Source organism: Triturus cristatus, chromosome 5_1 (genome assembly GCF_964204655.1).
Source record: "Triturus cristatus chromosome 5_1, aTriCri1.1, whole genome shotgun sequence".
Classification (NCBI taxonomy): Eukaryota; Metazoa; Chordata; class Amphibia; order Caudata; family Salamandridae; genus Triturus; species Triturus cristatus.
This window is the reverse complement of record NC_140587.1, coordinates 9,042,298-9,061,359: the sequence shown is the minus strand read 5'-3', so window position 1 is coordinate 9,061,359 and position 19,062 is coordinate 9,042,298. Positions and strand designations below refer to the sequence as shown.

At 57.8% G+C, this 19,062-nt stretch overlaps 1 protein-coding gene across 2 annotated transcripts in view; it reads right to left on the bottom strand.

Moving 5' to 3' along the window:
* Nucleotides 1–19,062, bottom strand: part of LOC146829943 (lymphocyte antigen 6E-like) — a 152,109-nt gene that overhangs the window by 68,187 nt on the left and 64,860 nt on the right. For both annotated transcript variants that reach the window (XM_085604205.1, XM_085604206.1), the window contains exon 2: nucleotides 11,773–11,883. In XM_085604205.1, the coding sequence (XP_085460331.1) occupies nucleotides 11,773–11,883 (111 nt within the window). The remainder of the gene's footprint in view (nucleotides 1–11,772; nucleotides 11,884–19,062) is intronic.

Genomic DNA, 19,062 nt, shown 5'->3' with positions numbered 1-19,062 from the left:
GCCCAGTGGCGTCAAGAAGGGGGGCCCACCCAAGAACAGTTCCGCCAGGAACAAAAGACCTGCCCCTCCCTCGAGGGACTCCGCCAACAAGCCAGCGCCCAGAGCGCCGGGGACTCCACCGGCTCTCACTGGGTCTACTGGGATAACGACCTGCTATACAGCAAACAAAGAATCGCGGAGCTAGGGGCCGGTCGAGTGCTGGTGGTACCTCTCCGCTTCAGAGACTTCCTGCTCAACCTGGCCCACGATGTCCCCCTGGCTGGACACCTGGGCCAGGACAAAACTTACAGTCGCCTAGTGACCCATTTTTTCTGCCCGAAGATGAGGAACGACGTCCTGAACCACTGCCGGTCCTGCCCCACGTGCCAAGCCAGCGGGAAGAGTGGCCGTAAGCTGAAAGCCCCTCTGCAACCCTTCCCAGTGGTCACCACCCCGTTCGAGAGGGTCGGAATAGACATTGTGGGGCCCCTGGACCCCCGCACAGCACAAGGACACAGGTTCATCCTGGTACTGGTGGACCACGCCACCCGCTACCCCGAGGCGGTGCCCCTACGAACTGTGACAGCTCCGGTGGTTGGCCGGGCCCTGATGGGGATCTTCTCCCGGGTGGGCTTCCCCCGAGAAGTCGTCAGCGACCGAGGCACGAACTTCATCTCCAAATACATGAAGTCCCTCTGGCAACAATGCGGGGTCACCTACAGATTCACAACCCCCTATCACCCCCAAGGGAACGGACTAGTGGAGCGCTTCAACCGAACTCTCAAGGGGATGATTGGGGGATTGGAAGAGCCCCTCCGTCGCCAGTGGGATGTGCTCCTCCCGTGCCTCCTCTTCGCCTACCGAGAAGTTCCCCAGAAGTCCCTCGGTTTTAGCCCTTTCGAGCTCCTGTACGGGCACCCTGTGCGAGGGCCCCTCAGCCTAGTCAAAGAAGGTTGGGAGATGGCCCCCCTAAAGACCCCTCCAGACGTCTTCAAGTACCTCCTGGCCCTACGCAATCAGACCCGGCGCTTCCGGGAGATGGCCAAGGCGAACCTCGAGGCCAGCCAGGAGGACATGAAGAGATGGTATGATCATAATGCCTCCTCCGTCGAGTTCGAGCCTGGTCAGCAAGTATGGGTGATGTCCCCCACCGAACCATGTGCCTTGCAAGATAAGTGGACGGGGCCCTTCAAAGTGGTCGAGCGCAAAAGCCCCGTCACTTACCTCATCGACATGGGGACCCCCCGGAACCCCCTTCGGGTCCTCCACACCAACAGACTCAAACCACACTTTGTGCGCTCAGAACTCAGCCTCCTGATGGCTACGGACAGCGGGGCCGAGAAAGACTCCGAACCCCTCCCGGATCTCCTGAAGACTCAGGAGAAGGACGGTTCCGTGGACGGGGTCCGGCTCTCTGATGCCCTCACCCCGGAGCAACGCCAGGGCTGCCGGGACCTCCTGCTGCGGTTCGCCACACTGTTCTCCCTCACCCCCGGGGTCACCCCTTGGTGTTTGCACGACGTGGACACCGGGGACAGTCCCCCTATCCGACACCGGGCCTACCGCGTACCAGATCGGGTACGGGCCTGCATACAAGAGGAAGTGGCCAGAATGCTCACGATCGGGGTCATCGAGCCCTCGGACAGTCCCTGGGCCAGCCCGGTTGTATTAGTCCCCAAAGCCACTGCCCCCGGCACCACACCTGAACTGAGATTCTGCGTCGACTACCGGGGCTTGAACGCTGTCACCCGGACCGACGCTCACCCTATCCCACGAGCGGACGAATTGATCGACCGGCTGGGGGCCGCCCGCTACCTCAGTATCTTTGACCTAACAGCGGGCTACTGGCAGATCGGTCTCACCCCCCGGGCTCAGGAACGGTCAGCCTTCTCTACCCCCGATGGCCACTACCAATTCAAGGTCATGCCCTTTGGCATGAAGAACGCCCCCGCCACGTTTCAACGCCTTGTGAACCAGGTCTTGGCGGGGCTCGAAGAATTCAGCGCTGCCTACCTGGACGATATCGCTGTATACAGCCGCCACTGGTCCGACCACCTCCTCCACCTCCAAGAGGTCCTACAGGCCCTCCAGCGGGCCGGCCTCACGATCAAGGCCGGCAAATGCCAGATTGGTCAAGGGTCCGTGACCTACCTTGGGCACCAAGTGGGAAGCGGGCTGGTGGCCCAGCTGCAACTTAAGATTGCTGCCATCCAGTCCTGGCAGCCCCCCGTCACCCAGACCGAGGTCCGAGCCTTCTTGGGGCTCACCGGCTACTACCGGCGGTTCGTAAAGGACTACGGCAGCATCGTGGGGCCCCTCACGGGTCTCACGTTCAAAAACCAACCAAAGCGGATTAACTGGACCCCCGATTGTCAAGCGGCCTTCGAGAAGCTGAAGGCCGCCCTGTGCACCGCCCCTGTGCTCCAGGCCCCCGATTACAGTCGGGAATTCGTGGTACAGACAGACGCCTCCGACCACGGCATCGGAGCGGTTCTTTCCCAATTGAACCCCGAAGGTCATGACCAGCCGGTGGCCTTCATCAGCCGACGTCTCCTGGCCCGAGAACAGCGCTGGAGCACAATTGAGAGGGAGGCCTTCGCAGTGGTGTGGGCCCTCAAAAAGCTCCGGCCCTATCTCTTCGGTACCCACTTCCGGGTACAAACCGACCATCGACCCCTGCAATGGCTGATGCAGATGCGGGGGGAGAACCCAAAACTATTGCGCTGGTCCATCTCCCTGCAGGGAATGGACTTCACCGTGGAGCACCGACCGGGCCAAGACCACGCCAACGCAGATGGCCTGTCACGCTTTTTCCGCCTCGACGAGGAGAGTCCCCAAGAAGATGGGTGACTCTCCCCGCCTTCAGCTGGGGGGGACGCATGTTGGACAGGCCACACGAAGGGCTTGCTCCCTCCCCGCATGACAGGGCCCAAGCCCCGGCCCGCCAGGCGTGACCCACGAAAATCACCCGTACCCCGTCTCCCGACGGAACTCCTACCCTCGGACCTCCATGTATCACGGACCCCAGCCACCACCGGCTCCCCCGGCCGGGTCAAGCCGCCATCTTGGGCCCTGCGCCACGAGGCCGCGTGGCCTTCACCCGACCCTAACCCTGGGCCTGGCCGGCCCCGACATCCCGGCACCACCATCCACCCAGGAGGTGAGCTGACCACTTGGCAGGTCAATGGGGGAACGAAGCGTCAAGGGCTCTCCCCCGCCAGGTGCCGATCGCCTCCAGCTCCCCCAGGCGCTGGCTCCACCCCCTGCTGGGTGTCTGGACACCTTCATCCCGGACCCCCCGACCTCCAAGTGCGAGGGTCCGGACATCAAAGGGCGCCTGCCCTATAACTGGGGCACCTCCGGAGCAGGAAGGCAGTTGTATCCTGGAGTCGAGAGACACCGAGAGAACTCAGCCTTGACGGACTACTGGCGCTGCCGTAGCACTATCTTGCGAACTATCATCCTGCCTGCTGGCGCTGCCGCGGCCTTCTGCAACCTCCATCCTCGTCGGGACCTGCTGGCGCTGCCGCGGCCCGTTGCTACGACCAACTTCCCGGGACCTGCTGGCGCTGCCGCGGCCCGTTGCTACGACCATCTTCACCGGGACCTGCTGGCGCTGCCGCGGACCGTACATCGACCATCTTCGTCGGGACCTGCTGGCGCTGCCGCGGCCCGTTGCTACGACCATCTTCACCAGGACCTGCTGGCGCTGCCGCGGACCGTGTATCGACCATCTCTACCGGGACCTGCTGGCGCTGCCGCGGCCCGTACCGACTAAATCCACCAAGCTCGAGGATTGTGAGCTACCCCCCAGACCATCTCAATTACCAGACTGGTAACCAGACTGTCCCGCTACCCCCTTTTCCTACCTTGAGAGACTCGAATAGAGGGGACCCCTGAGTCCAGACCTCCTTGTACCATTTCATCGTACCTTAAGAAGTGCTGATAAAGAACGCTAAACCTTATCCTTGTGTGGTATCTGTCTGTGGGGGGGAAGTTATTTGTCTGTACGATCGCTGGAGACGGCTCTCCCCGGAGACCTCTCCCCCTGTCCTCGGCCGACCCTCCCGGTCCGTCTAACATGCCACTCTTACAATCCTACTGCCCCTGCAGGTCTACCACTCCTACAATCCTACTGCCACTGCAGGTCTGCCACTCTTACAATCCTACTGCCCCTGCAGGTCTACCACTCCTACAATCCTACTGCCACTGCAGGCCTACCACTCCTACAATCCTACTGCCCCTGCAGGTCTATCACTCCTACAATCCTACTGCCACTGCAGGTCTACCACTCCTACAATCCTACTGCCACTGCAGGTCTACCACTCCTACAATCCTACTGCCACTGCAGGTCTACCACTCCTACAATCCTACTGCCCCTGCAGGTCTACCACTACTACAATCCTACTGCCACTGCAGGTGTAACACTCCTACAATCCTACTGCTACTGCAGGTCTAACACTCTTACTATCCTACTGCCCCTGCAGGTCTGCCACTCTTACAATCCTACTGTCACTGCAGGTCTACCACTCCTACAATCCTACTGACCCTGCAGGTCTACCACTCCTACAATCCTACTGCCACTGCAGGTGTAACACTCCTACAATCCTACTGCTGCTGCAGGTCTAACACTCTTACAATCCTACTGCCCCTGCAGGTCTGCCACTCCTGCAATCCTACTGCCACTGCAGGTCTACCACTCTTACAATCCTACTGCCCCTGCAGGTCTACCACTCCTACAATCCTACTGCCCCTGCAGGTCTACCACTCCTACAATCCTACTGCCCCTGCAAGTCTATCACTCCTACAATCCTACTGCCACTGCAGGTCTGCCACTCCTTCAATCCTACTGCCCCTGCAGGTCTACCACTCCTACAATCCTACTGCCCCTGCAGGTCTGCCACTCTTACAATCCTACTGCCACTGCAGGTCTGCCACTCTTACATTCCTACTGCCCCTGCAGGTCTACCACTCCTACAATCCTACTGCCCCTGCATTTCTACCACTCCTATAATCCTACTGTAGGTCTACCACTCCTATAATCCTACTGCCACTACAGGTCTACCACTCCTACAATCCTACTGCCACTGCAGGTCTACCACTCCTACAATCCTACTGCCCCTGCAGGTCTACCACTCTACAATCCTACTGCCCCTGCAGGTCTACCACTCCTACAATCCTACTGCCACTGCAGGTCTACCACTCCTACAATCCTACTGCCCCTGCAGGTCTACAACTCCTACAATCCTACTGCCCCTGCAGGTCTAACACTCCTACAATCCTACTGCCACTGCAGGACTACCACTCCTGCAATCCTACTGCCACTGCAGGTCTACCACTCCTACAATCCTACTGCCCCTGCAGGTCTACCACTCCTACAATCCTACTGCCCCTGCAGGTCTACATTTCCTGCCGCGTAGGTTCTCAGACGCCTCTCCCTTTTCTTGAGTCTGCTGGCTTTACTCCTTCCTCACGCATCCTACTTCTTCAGCAGGGACTGTCCTAAAACCAGTAGTAAATTTGAACAGCAGGTTGGTGCTAGAGTCAGGAGTCTACGAGGCGCTTTCATGCCGCTTCCTCGTGTGGGTGTGCAGTGGGGTCCCTTTAATTTAGGTGGACGGGGGATTCATGGAGTGAAAACTTCTTGAGCACTGGCCTCCTGCCCTGGATGTGGGCCTAGAGACCCGCCCTCCCCCGTGCACACGTACTTCACCCCCAGTGAGGGGTCCACAGTCAGCCCACGTGCACACGTGCTTCACCCCCAGTGAGGAGCATACAGACAGCTCCCCTCCCCCGTGCACACGTGCTTCACCCCCAGTGAGGGGTCCACAGTCAGCCCACGTGCACACGTGCTTCTACCCCAGTCAGGGGCCTACAGACATCTCCCGTGCACACGTGCTTCACCCCCAGTGAGGGGCCTTCAGACAGCTCCCCTCCCCGTGCACATGTGCTTCACCCCCAGTAAGGGGCCTACAGACAGCTCCCCTCCCCCGTGCACACGTGGTTCACCCCCAGTGAGGAGTCTACAGACAGCCCCCCCGTGCACACGTGCTTCACCCCCTGTGAGGGGCCTACAGACAGCTCCCGTGCACACGTGCTTCACCCCCAGTAAGGGGCCTACAGACAGCCCCCGTGCACACGTGCTTCACCCCCAGTGAGGAGCCTACAGACAGCTCCCCTCCCCGTGCACACGTGCTTCAGCCCCAGTAAGGGGCCTACAGAAAGCTCCCCTCCCCCGTGCACATGTGCTTCACCCCCAGTGAGGGGTCCACAGTCAGCCCAAGTGCACACGTGCTTCACCCCCAGTAAGGGGCCTACAGACAGCTCCCCTCCCCCGTCCACAAGTGCTTCACCTCCACTGAGGAGTCCACAGACAGCCCCGTGCACACGTGCTTCACCCCCAGTGAGGAGCCTACAGACAGCCCCCATGCACACGTGCTTCACCCCCAGTGAGGAGCCCACAGACAGCTCCCCTCCCCCGTGCACACGTGCTTCACCCCAACTGAGGAGTCCACAGACAGCCCCCGTGCACACGTGCTTCACCCCCAGTGAGGAGTCTACAGAAAGCCCCCCCCGTGCACACATGCTTCACCCCCAGTGAGGGGCCTACAGACAGCCCCCGTGCACACGTGCTTCACCCCCAGTGAGGAGCCTACAGACAGCCCCGTGCACACGAGCTTCATCCCCAGTGAGGAGCCCACAGACAGCCCCCGTGCACAAGTGCTTCACCCCCAGTGAGGAATCTACAGACAGCCCCCCGTGCACACGTGCTTCACCCCCTGTGAGGGGCCTAAAGACAGCCCCCGTGCACACGTGCTTCACCCCCAGTGAGGAGTCTACAGACAGCCCCCCGTGCACATGTGCTTCACCCCCTGTGAGGGGCCTACAGACAGCCCCTGTGCAATCATGCATCTCCCCCAGTGAGGAGCCCACAGACAGCCCCCGTGCACAAGTGCTTCACCCCCAGTGAGGAGTCTACAGACAGCCCCCCGTGCACACGTGCTTCACCCCCTGTGAGGGGCCTAGAGACAGCCCCCGTGCACACGTGCTTCACCCCCAGTGAGGGGCCTACAGACAGCTCCCCTCCACCTGCACACGTGCTTCACCCCCAGTGAGGAGCCTACAGACAGCCCCCTCCCCCGTGCACACGTGCTTCACCCCCAGTGAGGAGTCTACAGAAAGCCCCCCCCCGTGCACACGTGCATCACCCGCAGTGAGGGGCCTACAGACAGCCACCATGCACACGTGCTTCACCCCCAGTGAGGAGTCTACAGACAGCCCCCTCCCCCGTGCACACGTGCTTCACCCCCAGTGAGGGGCCTTCAGACAGCTCCCCTCCACGTGCACACGTGCTTCAGCCCCAGTGAGGAGCCTACAGACAGCCCCCGTGCACACGTGCTTCACCCCCAGTGAGGAGCCTACAGACAGCTCCCCTCCACGTGCACACGTGCTTCAGCCCGCATGCACACGTGCTTCACCCCGAGTGAGGGGCCTACAGACAGCTCCCCTTCACGTGCACACGTGCTTCACCCCCAGTGAGGAGTCTACAGACAGCCCCCCCATGCACATGTGCTTCAACCCCAATGAGGGGCCTACAGACAGCCCCCGTGCACACGTGCTTCACCCCCAGTAAGGAGCCCACAGACAGCCCCCGTGCACACGTGCTTCACCCCCAGTGAGGGGCCTACAGACAGCTCCCCTCCACGTGCATACGTGCTTCACCCCCAGTGAGGAGTCTACAGACAGCCCCCCCCGTGCACACGTGCTTCACCCCCAGTGAGGAGCCCACAGGCAGCCCCCGTGCACACGTGCTTAACCCCCAGTGAGGGGCCTACAGACAGCTCCCCTCCCCCGTGCACACGTGATTCACCCCAGTGAGGAGCCTACAGACAGCCCCCGTACACACGTGCTTCACCCCCAGTGAGGAGCTGTTGGACTTGGCCCTTCTGGCAGGTTCACCCCTGAACTTTTTGCTTTCTATTGGTGACTTGGTGTGGTGATTTTTGGTTTCTGCGCACTTTCCCTGTGTCCCAGGGTAAAGTGCGTGCGCGCTCTGAGTGTATGTGGTGAGATAGGCCTGCCCTCCCATAGGAATGCATGGGGAATGTATGTGTCCCTAGTAGTTCCTGATGCGTGGGGTGTGCAGGCCCGAGTTTGGTATGTGCGGACTCGTGGGAGTGAATGCTGCGCGATGATGTGTGCGGCGTGCATGTACCTAGTGTGGAAGTGCCACTTCTAGAGGTGGGCACTTCTGTGTGCAGTGTGTCTGTCGCGTGATTGGCTGGTCATGTCATGTGACGGGCTAGGGATTCCCCAGAGTCAGGATGAGTCACCCAGTGGTGAATGGGGAGATCAGCAGCTAGATGGGTGGGAGGAGTACACCTGGGTCCTGAATAGGGCAGGGTTTTCCCCACACAATGCTGGCGCTGCCCCCTGTGGTGCGACTGACGACCCTAGCCCTGCCAGTGAATAGAGTGAGGGGCTGAGCACATCAAGGGTGCTCCCCAACCAGCTGCGACTGGTTTTCCCCCTCACCCTGAACCCAGAACAAAGGGGTTTGCTGTATAAAAATGGGGCTGTGTCCCCACAGAAACTGTTCTCTTGTTGGATCCTGACAGAGGGGGGCTTGCTGCTGGTGGGGGCCCAGGAGGGACCGCCATGGGGGCTACCTGCCTGCTGGAGGGCCCTGTGTGCTGGCCCCTGGGCCCTACCTTGCCCCCTGGATGGCTTCAGGACCTTTTGGACCTTTTTGCTAGTCCTTGGTCTCTGCCCAGGCTTGGTGCAGCCTGCTAGCGCCCTGGGAGCGCTACATCGCTTTATTTGCCCCATAGGAGCGCTGGAGCTCCGAAGCGAGGCGCTGCCGTCTGTTTAGAGGGAATCCCCGTCGTAGGGATTCCCCCCTGATGCTGCCGAGAGCGGGTGCCCACCCCGCATTCTGATTATGCCTAGCGGGAGCCCACCCCGCTTATATTGTGCCTTTGGTGCGGGTGCCCACCCCGCTTATGTCTTTAATTGGCGGGTGCCACCCCGCTTTTGTGGTTGAAATTTGCGGGTGCCCACCCCGTATGTTCCGACATCGTGAAATCACCGCCGCAGCCCGGAGTCCCGGCCGCGTCATCCCCCTGCCGCGCTGGGATTGGTCCAGCGGGAGGGGGTGTGGCCCACGTGATCGGGGCCTCGAGGACGAAGCCGCGGCGCGAGCCGGGAAGCGGAAGAAGCGTGTGTCTCCCACCGGGGCTCCCGAGAGCGAGGGAGAGCCCCGGGTGACCAGCGGAAGTGAGGAGGAGAGGCCGAGAGGGGCTCCCATGGTGTTGGGAGAGCCTCGCGTAGCGCGTCCGAACCGAGCGTCAGCGCCGATGGAGTCCAGAGGTGAGTGAGGGCAGCAGGAGGGCGATCCTTGTCTGTGAGCCCCGGGAGGCTCCAAGTGCTCGGCAGTACTTACTCACGAGTCCCCCGCGTGGGACTCCAACGGTTGGGGGCAGGATTTCCGAGCGCAGTTGCGCTCCCACGGACACACTCTTGCTTCAGAGCCCACGAAGCTCCAACGTTGGCCCCCATTGTATAGTTTAGAGCGTTGAGCGCTCCAACGACGGGGCATCTCGTTCATGATCAGAGCGGCCCCGGAAGGCAGCGGGCCGCTCCCACGTTATTTAGGGGGCAGTTCTTGTTGTAGAGCCTGGAAGGCTCCGGGGGCATTTCTTTTGTGACTGAGTGGCCCCAGATGGCAGCGGGCCACTTCCACCTTGCCCCACGGTGACGTTCAGAGCCACAAAGGCTCTAGGGGGCAGTCGGTGCATTTAGCGTCCAGGAGAGGCTCCAACCCCTGCCATATGTGTTTAGGAAGGCACCGTGGTGCCCCAACATCTCTCCAGTTGCCCAGCACTTAGTGGGCAGCTGCTACGTTTAGGTTCTGGCGCAACCTGGACTCTGATGTGATTTGGGTGCGAGGAAATGTACGGTGTAGTATGTTTTGCGCACCCTGTGTTCATGCTTTTGGGGTTAGGAAATGTACTGTGTATAGTATATTTTTTGCTCCCTGTATTTCATACCTCTAGATAGGATTTCTGCCTAGGAGGTTGTGTTACCTTGTTTAGGTTGATGGTAGGGAGAATGTACTTCCCTGTGTTATGTACGCCCCTAGTGTAGGTATACTTAGGTGGCTAGGTCTAATACGTTAGACTTGCGAGAAATTGCATAATGTGGTTTATGCCCCTGTGATGGATGCAGGATAGGTTTTACACCTGATGCTAGTGTGATGACGCTGAGGTCATCATTGCGCCAGTAGAGGCTGGTTGTGCTCTACAGTTACTTTGTGTTATGTTCTACGTTTACTATTGGTGATTTGTGCTATGTTCTAAGTGCTAATTCCTGACAGTGGTCCATGTGGCCCTGTCCCCTGTATATATAATCCCTTGTAAATTCTGCCCGTGCCTGTTGGCACATTGTAGAGTGTGTGTTTTTATCTAATGTGTTGTGTATAATACAAAGGTTATTTTTATAGAATACCTTGTGTGGAGTTTCCTTTGTGGTGGGCCTTGGGTGTTGTTGCTGGGTGCGCGCGCAAACGCTTTACACATCGCCTCAGGGATAAGCCTGACTGCTCGTGCCAAGCTACCAAGGGGGTGAGCAGGGGTTATCTTTGGCGTGTAACTCCCCAGCCCTGACTAGAGTGGTGGTTTCTGCCTGGCTTTGGCGCAAGCCTCAGCCAACCACAAATCCCATTTCTAACAGGAGCCTACAGACAGCCCCCCCGTGCACACGTGCTTCACCCCCAGTGAGGAGTCTACAAACTGCCCATCTCCCCCGTGCACATGTGCTTCACCCCCAGTGAGGAGCCCACAGACAGCCCCCGTGCACACGTGCTTCACCCCCAGTGAGGAGTCTACAGACAGCCCCCATGCACACGTGCTTCACCCCCAGTGAGGAGCCCACAGACAGCTCCCCTCCCCCGTGCACACGTGCTTCACCCCCAGTGAGGAGCCCACAGACAGCCCCCGTGCACACGTGCTTCACCCCCAGTGAGGAGTCTACAGACAGCCCCCATGCACACGTGCTTCACCCCCAGTGAGGAGCCCACAGACAGCTCCCCTCCCCCGTGCACACGTGCTTCACCCCCAGTGAGGAGCCCACAGACAGCCCCCGTGCACACGTGCTTCACCCCCAGTGAGGAGTCTACAGACAGCCCCCATGCACACGTGCTTCACCCCCAGTGAGGAGCCCACAGACAGCTCCCCTCCCCCGTGCACACGTGCTTCACCCCCAGTGAGGAGTCTACAAACTGCCCATCTCCCCCGTGCACACGTGCTTCACCCCCAGTGAGGAGCCCACAGACAGCCCCCGTGCACACGTGCTTCACCCCCAGTGAGGAGTCTACAGACTGCCCCCCTCCCCCGTGCACACGTGCTTCACCCCCAGTGAGGAGCCCACAGACAGCCCCCGTGCACACGTGCTTCACCCCCAGTGAGGAGCCCACAGACAGCTCCCCTCCCCCGTGCACACGTGCTTCACCCCCAGTGAGGAGTCTACAGACTGCCCCCCTCCCCCGTGCACACGTGCTTCACCCCCAGTGAGGAGCCCACAGACAGCCCCCGTGCACACGTGCTTCACCCCCAGTGAGGAGTCTACAGACTGCCCCCCTCCCCCGTGCACACGTGCTTCACCCCCAGTGAGGGGCCCACAGACAGCCCCCTCCACCAGTGCATACGTGCCCCACCCCCAGTGAAGCCCCGCGCCCCAAGAAACACCCAAACAAGTGGCACGTGCGTGTGTGCACGTGCACAAGAGGCTCCTTACTTCCGGAACTTGTCACGTTGGAGACGCAAAACTTCTCGGAATCTGCGCAGATCTTCTCTGAAAAGCAGTTCTCGTTCCTCATCGAGCAGGAGAAGCAGCTCCGGGAGTATGCTGGGGAGGAAAAGAAACCGGAGTGAAGGTTACACACAAGGCGCTACACGCGCTCTAAAGCGCTACATGACTGCAAGAAGGGGAGAGCTCCATCTCAGACGCTGCTGCAATGATGCAGGGTTCATGGGGAGTCCCCCTGCATCCTTAGGGGGAGACTTGTGGTTTCCTTCTAAAACGTCCAAAAACTGCCGAAAGTCTAAGAATGCGCCTCGAGACGGTCTTGGGCTGTTTTTGTTTCCTAAAGACACGCAGGATAATCTCGCGATATTGACAGAACTCAAAATATTTCTCTCAAGTGATTCAACATCCGCATCAATACAATGCTGGGGTCACCTTTCTTGTCTGACCTTCTCAAAGTCACACCCCCCCTCCCCCCCGCCGCCGAGCAGGCCCAGTGAGCACCAGCCCCGTGAACATGTGATTTGGTCTCCCCAGATTGCCTCTTGGGCCCCTGCTTAGGACTTGTCAAGGTGACCTCAGCCACCCCCTCACGCCAGGGAGCCCCCTTCTGCCAACCAGCAGGTGAGACCCCAAGCATGACCAGCACAGCCCACAATAGGCCCTCCTTGCACCCTTTGGAGGGTGGACCTGGGTGAGTCAGTCTCATCCTGGGCCCCTGGGGCTAGCAGCATCTCCATAACCACCCCAAGTCCTGTTAGCGAAGCACCTGTGAACAGAAGACATATGGTTACTGCCACACCCAAACCCCAGCCCCCTGCAGGCCGCTGCTTCACTGCTGTCTTGTCAAGAAGCTTTTGATATCAAACCGAGTTGCATGATTCCTTCACAGGGGCTTCCTGTGGTCGGATAACCACCCGTCCTGTGAGAGCCCTGATAACCACCCATCCTGTGAGAGCCCTGATAACCCCCCTCCTGTGAGAGCCCTGAAAATCAATCACCCGTTCTGTGAGATCCTTGAAAATCACCCGTCCTGTGAGAGCCCTGATAACACCCCATCCTGTGAGAGCCCTGATAACCACCAGTCCTGTGAGAGCCCTGATAACCACCCGTCCTGTGAGAGCCCTAATAATCACCCATCTCGTAAGAGCCCTGTTAATAACCCATCCTGTGAGAGCCCGGATAACCACCCGTCCTGTGAGAGCCCTGAAAATCACCCATCCTGTGAGAGCCCTCATAATGCCCCGTCCTGTGAGAGCCCTGAAAATCACACGTCCTGTGAGAGCCCTAATAATCGCCCGTCCTGTGAGAGCCCTGTTAATCACCCATCCTGTGAGAGCCTGGATAACCACCCGTCCTGTGAGAGCCCTGATATTCACCCGTCCTGTGAGAGCCCTGATAGGTATCCGCCCTGCGAGAGCCCTGATAGCCACCTGTCCTGTGAGAGCGAGGAACACCTGTCCTGTGAGAGCCCTGAAAATCACCCGTCCTGTGAGAGCCCTGATAACCACCCATCCTGTGAGAGCCCTGATAACCCCCCTCCTGTGAGAGCCCTGAAAATCAATCACCCGTCCTGTGAGAGCCCTGATAACACCCCATTCTGTGAGAGCCCTGCTAACACCCCGTCCTGTGAGAGCCCTGATAACACCCCATTCTGTGAGAGCCCTGCTAACACCCCGTCCTGCGAGAGCCCTGAAAATCATACGTCCTGTGAGAGCCCTGATAACACCCCATCCTGTGAGAGACCTGATAACCATCCTTCCTGTGAGAGCCCTGATAACACCCCGTCCTGTGAGAGCCCTGATAACAACCCGTCCTGTGAGAGCCCTGATAACCACCCGTCCTGTGAGAGCCCTAATAATCACCCATCTCGTAAGAGCCCTGTTAATAACCCATCCTGTGAGAGCCCGGATAACGACCCGTCCTGTGAGAGCCCTAATAATCACCCATCTCGTAAGAGCCCTGTTAATAACCCATCCTGTGAGAGCCCAGATAACCACCCGTCCTGGGAGAGCCCTGATATTCACCCATCCTGTGAGGGCCTGGATAACCACCCGTCCTGGGAGAGCCCTGATATTCACCCGTCTTGTGAGAGCCTGGATAACCACCCGTCCTGTGAGAGCCCTGAAAATCACCCATCCTGTGAGAGCACTCATAATGCCCCGTCCTGTGAGAGTCCTGAAAATCACACGTCCTGTGAGAGCCCTAATAATCACCATCTCGTAAGAGCCCTGTTAATCACCCATCCTGTGAGAGCCTGGATAACCACCCGTCCTGTGAGAGCCCTGATAATCACCCGTCCTGTGAGAGCCCTGATAGCTACCCGTCCTTTGAGAGCCCTGATAACCACCTGTCCTGTGAGAGCCCTGATAACCACCCGTCCTGTGAGAGCCCGGAAAATCACCCGTCCTGCAAGAGCCCTGAAAATCACCCGTCCTGTGAGAGCTCTGATAGCTACCAGTCCTGGGAGAGCCCTGATAGTCACCCATCCTCTGAGAGCCCTGAAAATCACCCATCCTGTGAGAGCCCTGATAATCACACTTCCTGTGAGAGCCCCGATAGCTACCAGTCCTGTGAGAGCCCTGATAATCACCCGTCCTCTGAGAGCCCTGATAGCCACCCGTCCTGCGAGAGCCCTGATAGCCACCCGTCCTGCGAGAGCCCTGATAGCCACCTGTCCTGTGAGAGCCCTGAACACCTGTCCTGTGAGAGCCCTGAAAATCACCTGTCCTGTGAGAGCCCTGATAATCACCTGTCCTGTGAGAACCCTGATAGGCACTCATCCTCTGAGTGCCCTGATAGCCACCCATCCTGCGAGAGCCCTGATAATCATCCGTCCTGTGAGAGCCCTGATAACCACCCATCCTGTGAGAGCCCTGATAGGCACCCATCCTGTGAGAGCCCTGATAGCCGCCCGTCCTGTAAGAGCCCTGATAGGCACCCGTCCTGTGAGAGCCCTGATAGCCACCGGTCCTGGGAGAGCCCCGATAGCCACCTGTCCTGTGAGAACCCTGATAGCCACCCATCCTGTGAGAACCCTGATAATCCACCGTCCTGTGAGAGCCCTGATAGCCACCCGTCCTGCGAGAGCCCTGATAGCCACCCGTCCTGCGAGAGCCCTGATAATCACCCGTCCTGTGAGAGCCCTGATAACCACCCGTCCTGTGAGAGCCCTGATAATCTCCTGTCCTGCGAGAGCCCTGATAGCCACCCATTCTGCGAGAGCCCTGATAATCACCCGTCCTGTGAGAGCCCTGATAACCACCCGTCCTGTGAGAGCCCTGATAATCCCCCGTCCTGTGAGAGCCCTGATAATCCCCCGTCCTGTGAGAGCCCTGATAATCCCCTGTCCTGCGAGAGCCCTGATAGCCACCCGTCCTGCGAGAGCCCTGATAATCACCGGTCCTGTGAGAGCCCTGATAACCACCCGTCCTGCGAGAGCCCTGATAGCCACCCGTCCTGCGAGAGCCCTGATAATCACCCGTCCTGTGAGAGCTCTTCCGGTCACCGCTCTGTCGGGATACTGCTTCACCCTCTGAACCGTGAACCTATGAGAAGGGCTTTTTTTCCTTATTAAGATATATACTTTATCATTTACATTTTGTTTCATGTTTTTTCATTTGTATTGCAGAATTGATAGTATAGTTTATAGTACAGCGAGCGCTGCGACTAAAGTGCTAAATTCAGGGCCTCATTTATGAGGCCCCATGCGCTGCCCGTGCGTCACTTTTCGTGACGTTCCGTGGCAAAGGAGCCTGCTGCATATTTACGACGCAGCACTAAGCATCTTGTTTTGGCTCAATGCTTCCTCGTAAATATCGTTCAGTTTTCTGCATCAAAGGGGCGTGCAATGGGTGTGGCCGTGGGCATTCCCAGCAACATCCATGGATTTTTTACACTGCCCCAGATTTCTGAGAAATCGTAACTCTGTGGCAGCTCTGAAAATGTAAGGGAGTCACAATGAGGAGAAATATCTTTGATTTTCCTTGTTTCTATATGCAGCACAAAAAAACCCTCTTGTGATTGTTATCGGGCAGGAAGGTGTCCTCCCTGCAACGCAGGCACCCTTGCAACATGGTACAAGGGTGCCTGCGTTGCCGCATGGCAGCGCATTGTACGCCGGCGCAGGGAGATGGACAGGGATGCATCGTACCTGATAGATATGGCAGATTCCTTCCCTTTTCAGTTGCCGTAGGAGGCAAAACCTTATAAATGAGGCCCTCAGTTTATAAAGAGAACAAACCCTCTCTCTGTCCACCCCGCATGAATGCAGTTTATGTTTGCAGAACTCTTGTACACGCCTTAATAAAGTATACTTGTTTAAATAATGTCTCCCCATAAGATATAGAAATGTGTCTCCTAGCTCTGCTAGAAAGAGACAAGACGACGATACTTCCCAAACTTCCAATTTTGTATCATTTTAAGCAGCGTGTGCTGCGCCATCTATTACAAATTCCTTTTATAACAATCTTTTTAGAAGTGTTGGTGCCTGACGAGATCTGGGACCTCTGCTGAGGTGTCCCAACCCCAGGGAGTCAGCTGGTGGCGTGTCCCAACCCCAGGGAGTCAGCTGGTGGCGTGTCCCAACCCTATGGAGTCAGCTGGCGGTTAGTCCCAACCCCAGGGAGCCAGCTGGTGGGCGTGTTCCAACCCCAGGGAGTCAGCTGGTGGCGTGTCCCAACCCCAGGGAGCCAGCTGGTGGCGTGTCCCAACCCCATGGAGTCAGCTGGCGGTTAGTCCCAACCCCAGGGAGCCAGCTGGTGGGCGTGTTCCAACCCTAGTGAGCCAGGTGTTGCCTTGTCCCAACCACAGGGAGCCAGCTGGTGGCGTGTCCCAACCCCATGGAGTCAGCTGGCGGTTAGTGTGAGAAGTTGGCCTGGCATATGCTGGTCACTAGTTATAGTGGCCACCTTGCACCAGTCCAATTCGACTCTTATGGTAGATAGGTTTAAGACAGCCATTTAAAGAAAGCTATCCTAGTGGTAGCTGTGGAGAGCAGCCTTCAGGCTAAGTCTCTGAGGAATGTAAAGCAGCTTGTTTTACCTTATAATCTCTTGAATTACTAAATGAAAGGACACCACACAGGTATATATATCAAATATATATGTATTTATTTCTAGACACACTCTACTAATCTCTTTATGAGATTAGAAGACCAGTACACATTCAAATGTCAACACTTCTCAATAAATTAAGCACAAACATGGCTGGAGCCCTAGGGGCGTACCAGACCATATACTAAAAAAATGGTTTAACAAACTCGAATTGTAAAATGAAAAGGCCTAGGGCCTTGGTAATCGCTGGGGCTTCACTGCTGCAGTGTTAGCAGGTAAGTAACAAGCCCACGGGAGACGCGTGCAGTGTCTAAACACAGCCGTGGGTTTCCTATTGGTTTCAATGGGGCAAGTCGCGGTTTGTATTTTAAAGTTTTAGGGCACTTCGAGGAAGTCAACAAGCAAGCCACTTACAAGGTAAGTATTTCGAGGGCCAACACACACTCGGGCACCGGAGTGCACGAGTTACCTCACCCAGGGAAGCCGGGTGCATAGGTGTCTTTTGGTGTCGGGTCGAGATGCTGTTTTCAATGGAGATCACTGAAGACTTGCTGCTTGTGACGACTGGAGAGGCGCCCGCTGGAATCCGAAGGTGGATTGAAGTTGAAGAAGACCTGAAAATTGAGGGGACAGTGTTCAAGGTCACTTGCCAGTGACCGGTGGCCAGCAAGATGGATGACCACCGATGTTGCGTCAATTCAGGCTGTTTGTTAGAAATGAGGGGGCTCTGGTTGACGCAGGTGTGAACCCACAACAAGCAGGGACCCTTTACTTCTTGTCAGGGCGAAGGATGACTCCCCAGAATAACCCCTGCTCACCCTCTAGGTGCGTGGCGCGAGCAGTCTAGGCTAAGTCTCAGGCGTACACGGTTAAGCAAATGCAATTACACATACAGTAAACCCCTTGCATGCACCACAAATGGACACCAATCCGGTAATATATAAAAATAAGCTTTTATGTAGTTTCAGCAGAGTTAAATACAAGGCCCAGTAACGTTGAACTTGATGGGGCCACAATTCTTAGGAATACGGTAAAGTTCTCTTTGTACGAAAAGTTCTTTAGGCGGGCACAAGGTGACTGTAGGCCTCAGCACACTCCGGCTGAAGCGGTGACCGGGAAGCACACGGCAGATGACAGGGAAATCAGAACGTTGCGGACCCTGGATCCGATGTGAGTTCGTGGTCGGAGTTGGAAGTACAGTACCTTGTCTCTTGACGCGAAGGTGGGTGCGGGATTTCAGCGGCTCTTCGGCAGAAGAGCGAGGCGGCGTCCGGGGCTCCCACACTTCACGATGGGTGTCTGATCTTCAGGCCCACGACAAGAGCGGGTGTTGCAGGTGGCGGGCGAACAAAGCGGGGCAGCCGGGCACGCAGATGCGTCCGGGCCGTCCGAGGCTTGGAGATGCTCACAAACGCCGATTCCGGCGGGAGGGTGAAGGTGCACAGCGAGCCTCCAGCGAGCGAGGTGACAGGGCAGCCCAGCACAGCGTAGGGGGAGCGGCTCCGATCGAGCGAGGCTCTTCCCAAGGCGGGGGCGGCTAAGCAGTCCTGGTCACGGCTCAGGGAGGGACTGCGGCACGAGGGTCACAGCTCCGGCGAGGGAAAGGACACCACGGTCTAGCAGCAGGCGAGTGAAGATCAGGTAGAGCCCAATGGTCCTGGGGCTCCGTTCAGGGGGCAAGCTCAGTTCCAAGCCCTTGGAGATCGTTTTGGAAAAGCACAAGTCTTGAAAGTAGAAATAAAGCAAAGTTTTCAGCAACAGTTTCTCTTCTCCCCTTTGGCAGCAAGGTCACCACTGTAGGCCAATCCCCCAGGCTAGGGACAGTCTTCCTCCTACAGCTTTCCCGGTGCCTCCTCCTCAGGCAGAGATTCTTCTTGGTCAAAAGCGGATCTAGTTTCTTAGGAGCAGGGCTCCTCCATTTATACCACAAATCTTTTGTTCTCCCAGGCCAGGGGGGCCCTTGCCTAGTTCAGTCCGGTTTCTGAGCACTTTGTTTTCGTGATGCAGGCTTCTTCTTTCAGAGTGCAGGGCAGAGTCATCAGACGCTCCACAGGGGGTGGAGCCGGCATCGAGGTAGCGGAGCACTGTCCTATTCAGAGCCTAGGAGCACTCCTCCCACCCATCTACCTGTCGATCGTCCTATTCATACCAGGCTACCTAGCCCTGCCCATCTGGGTTCCCCCAGCCCTGTCACTCACACCAGCCAGACATCAGATACACATCACGC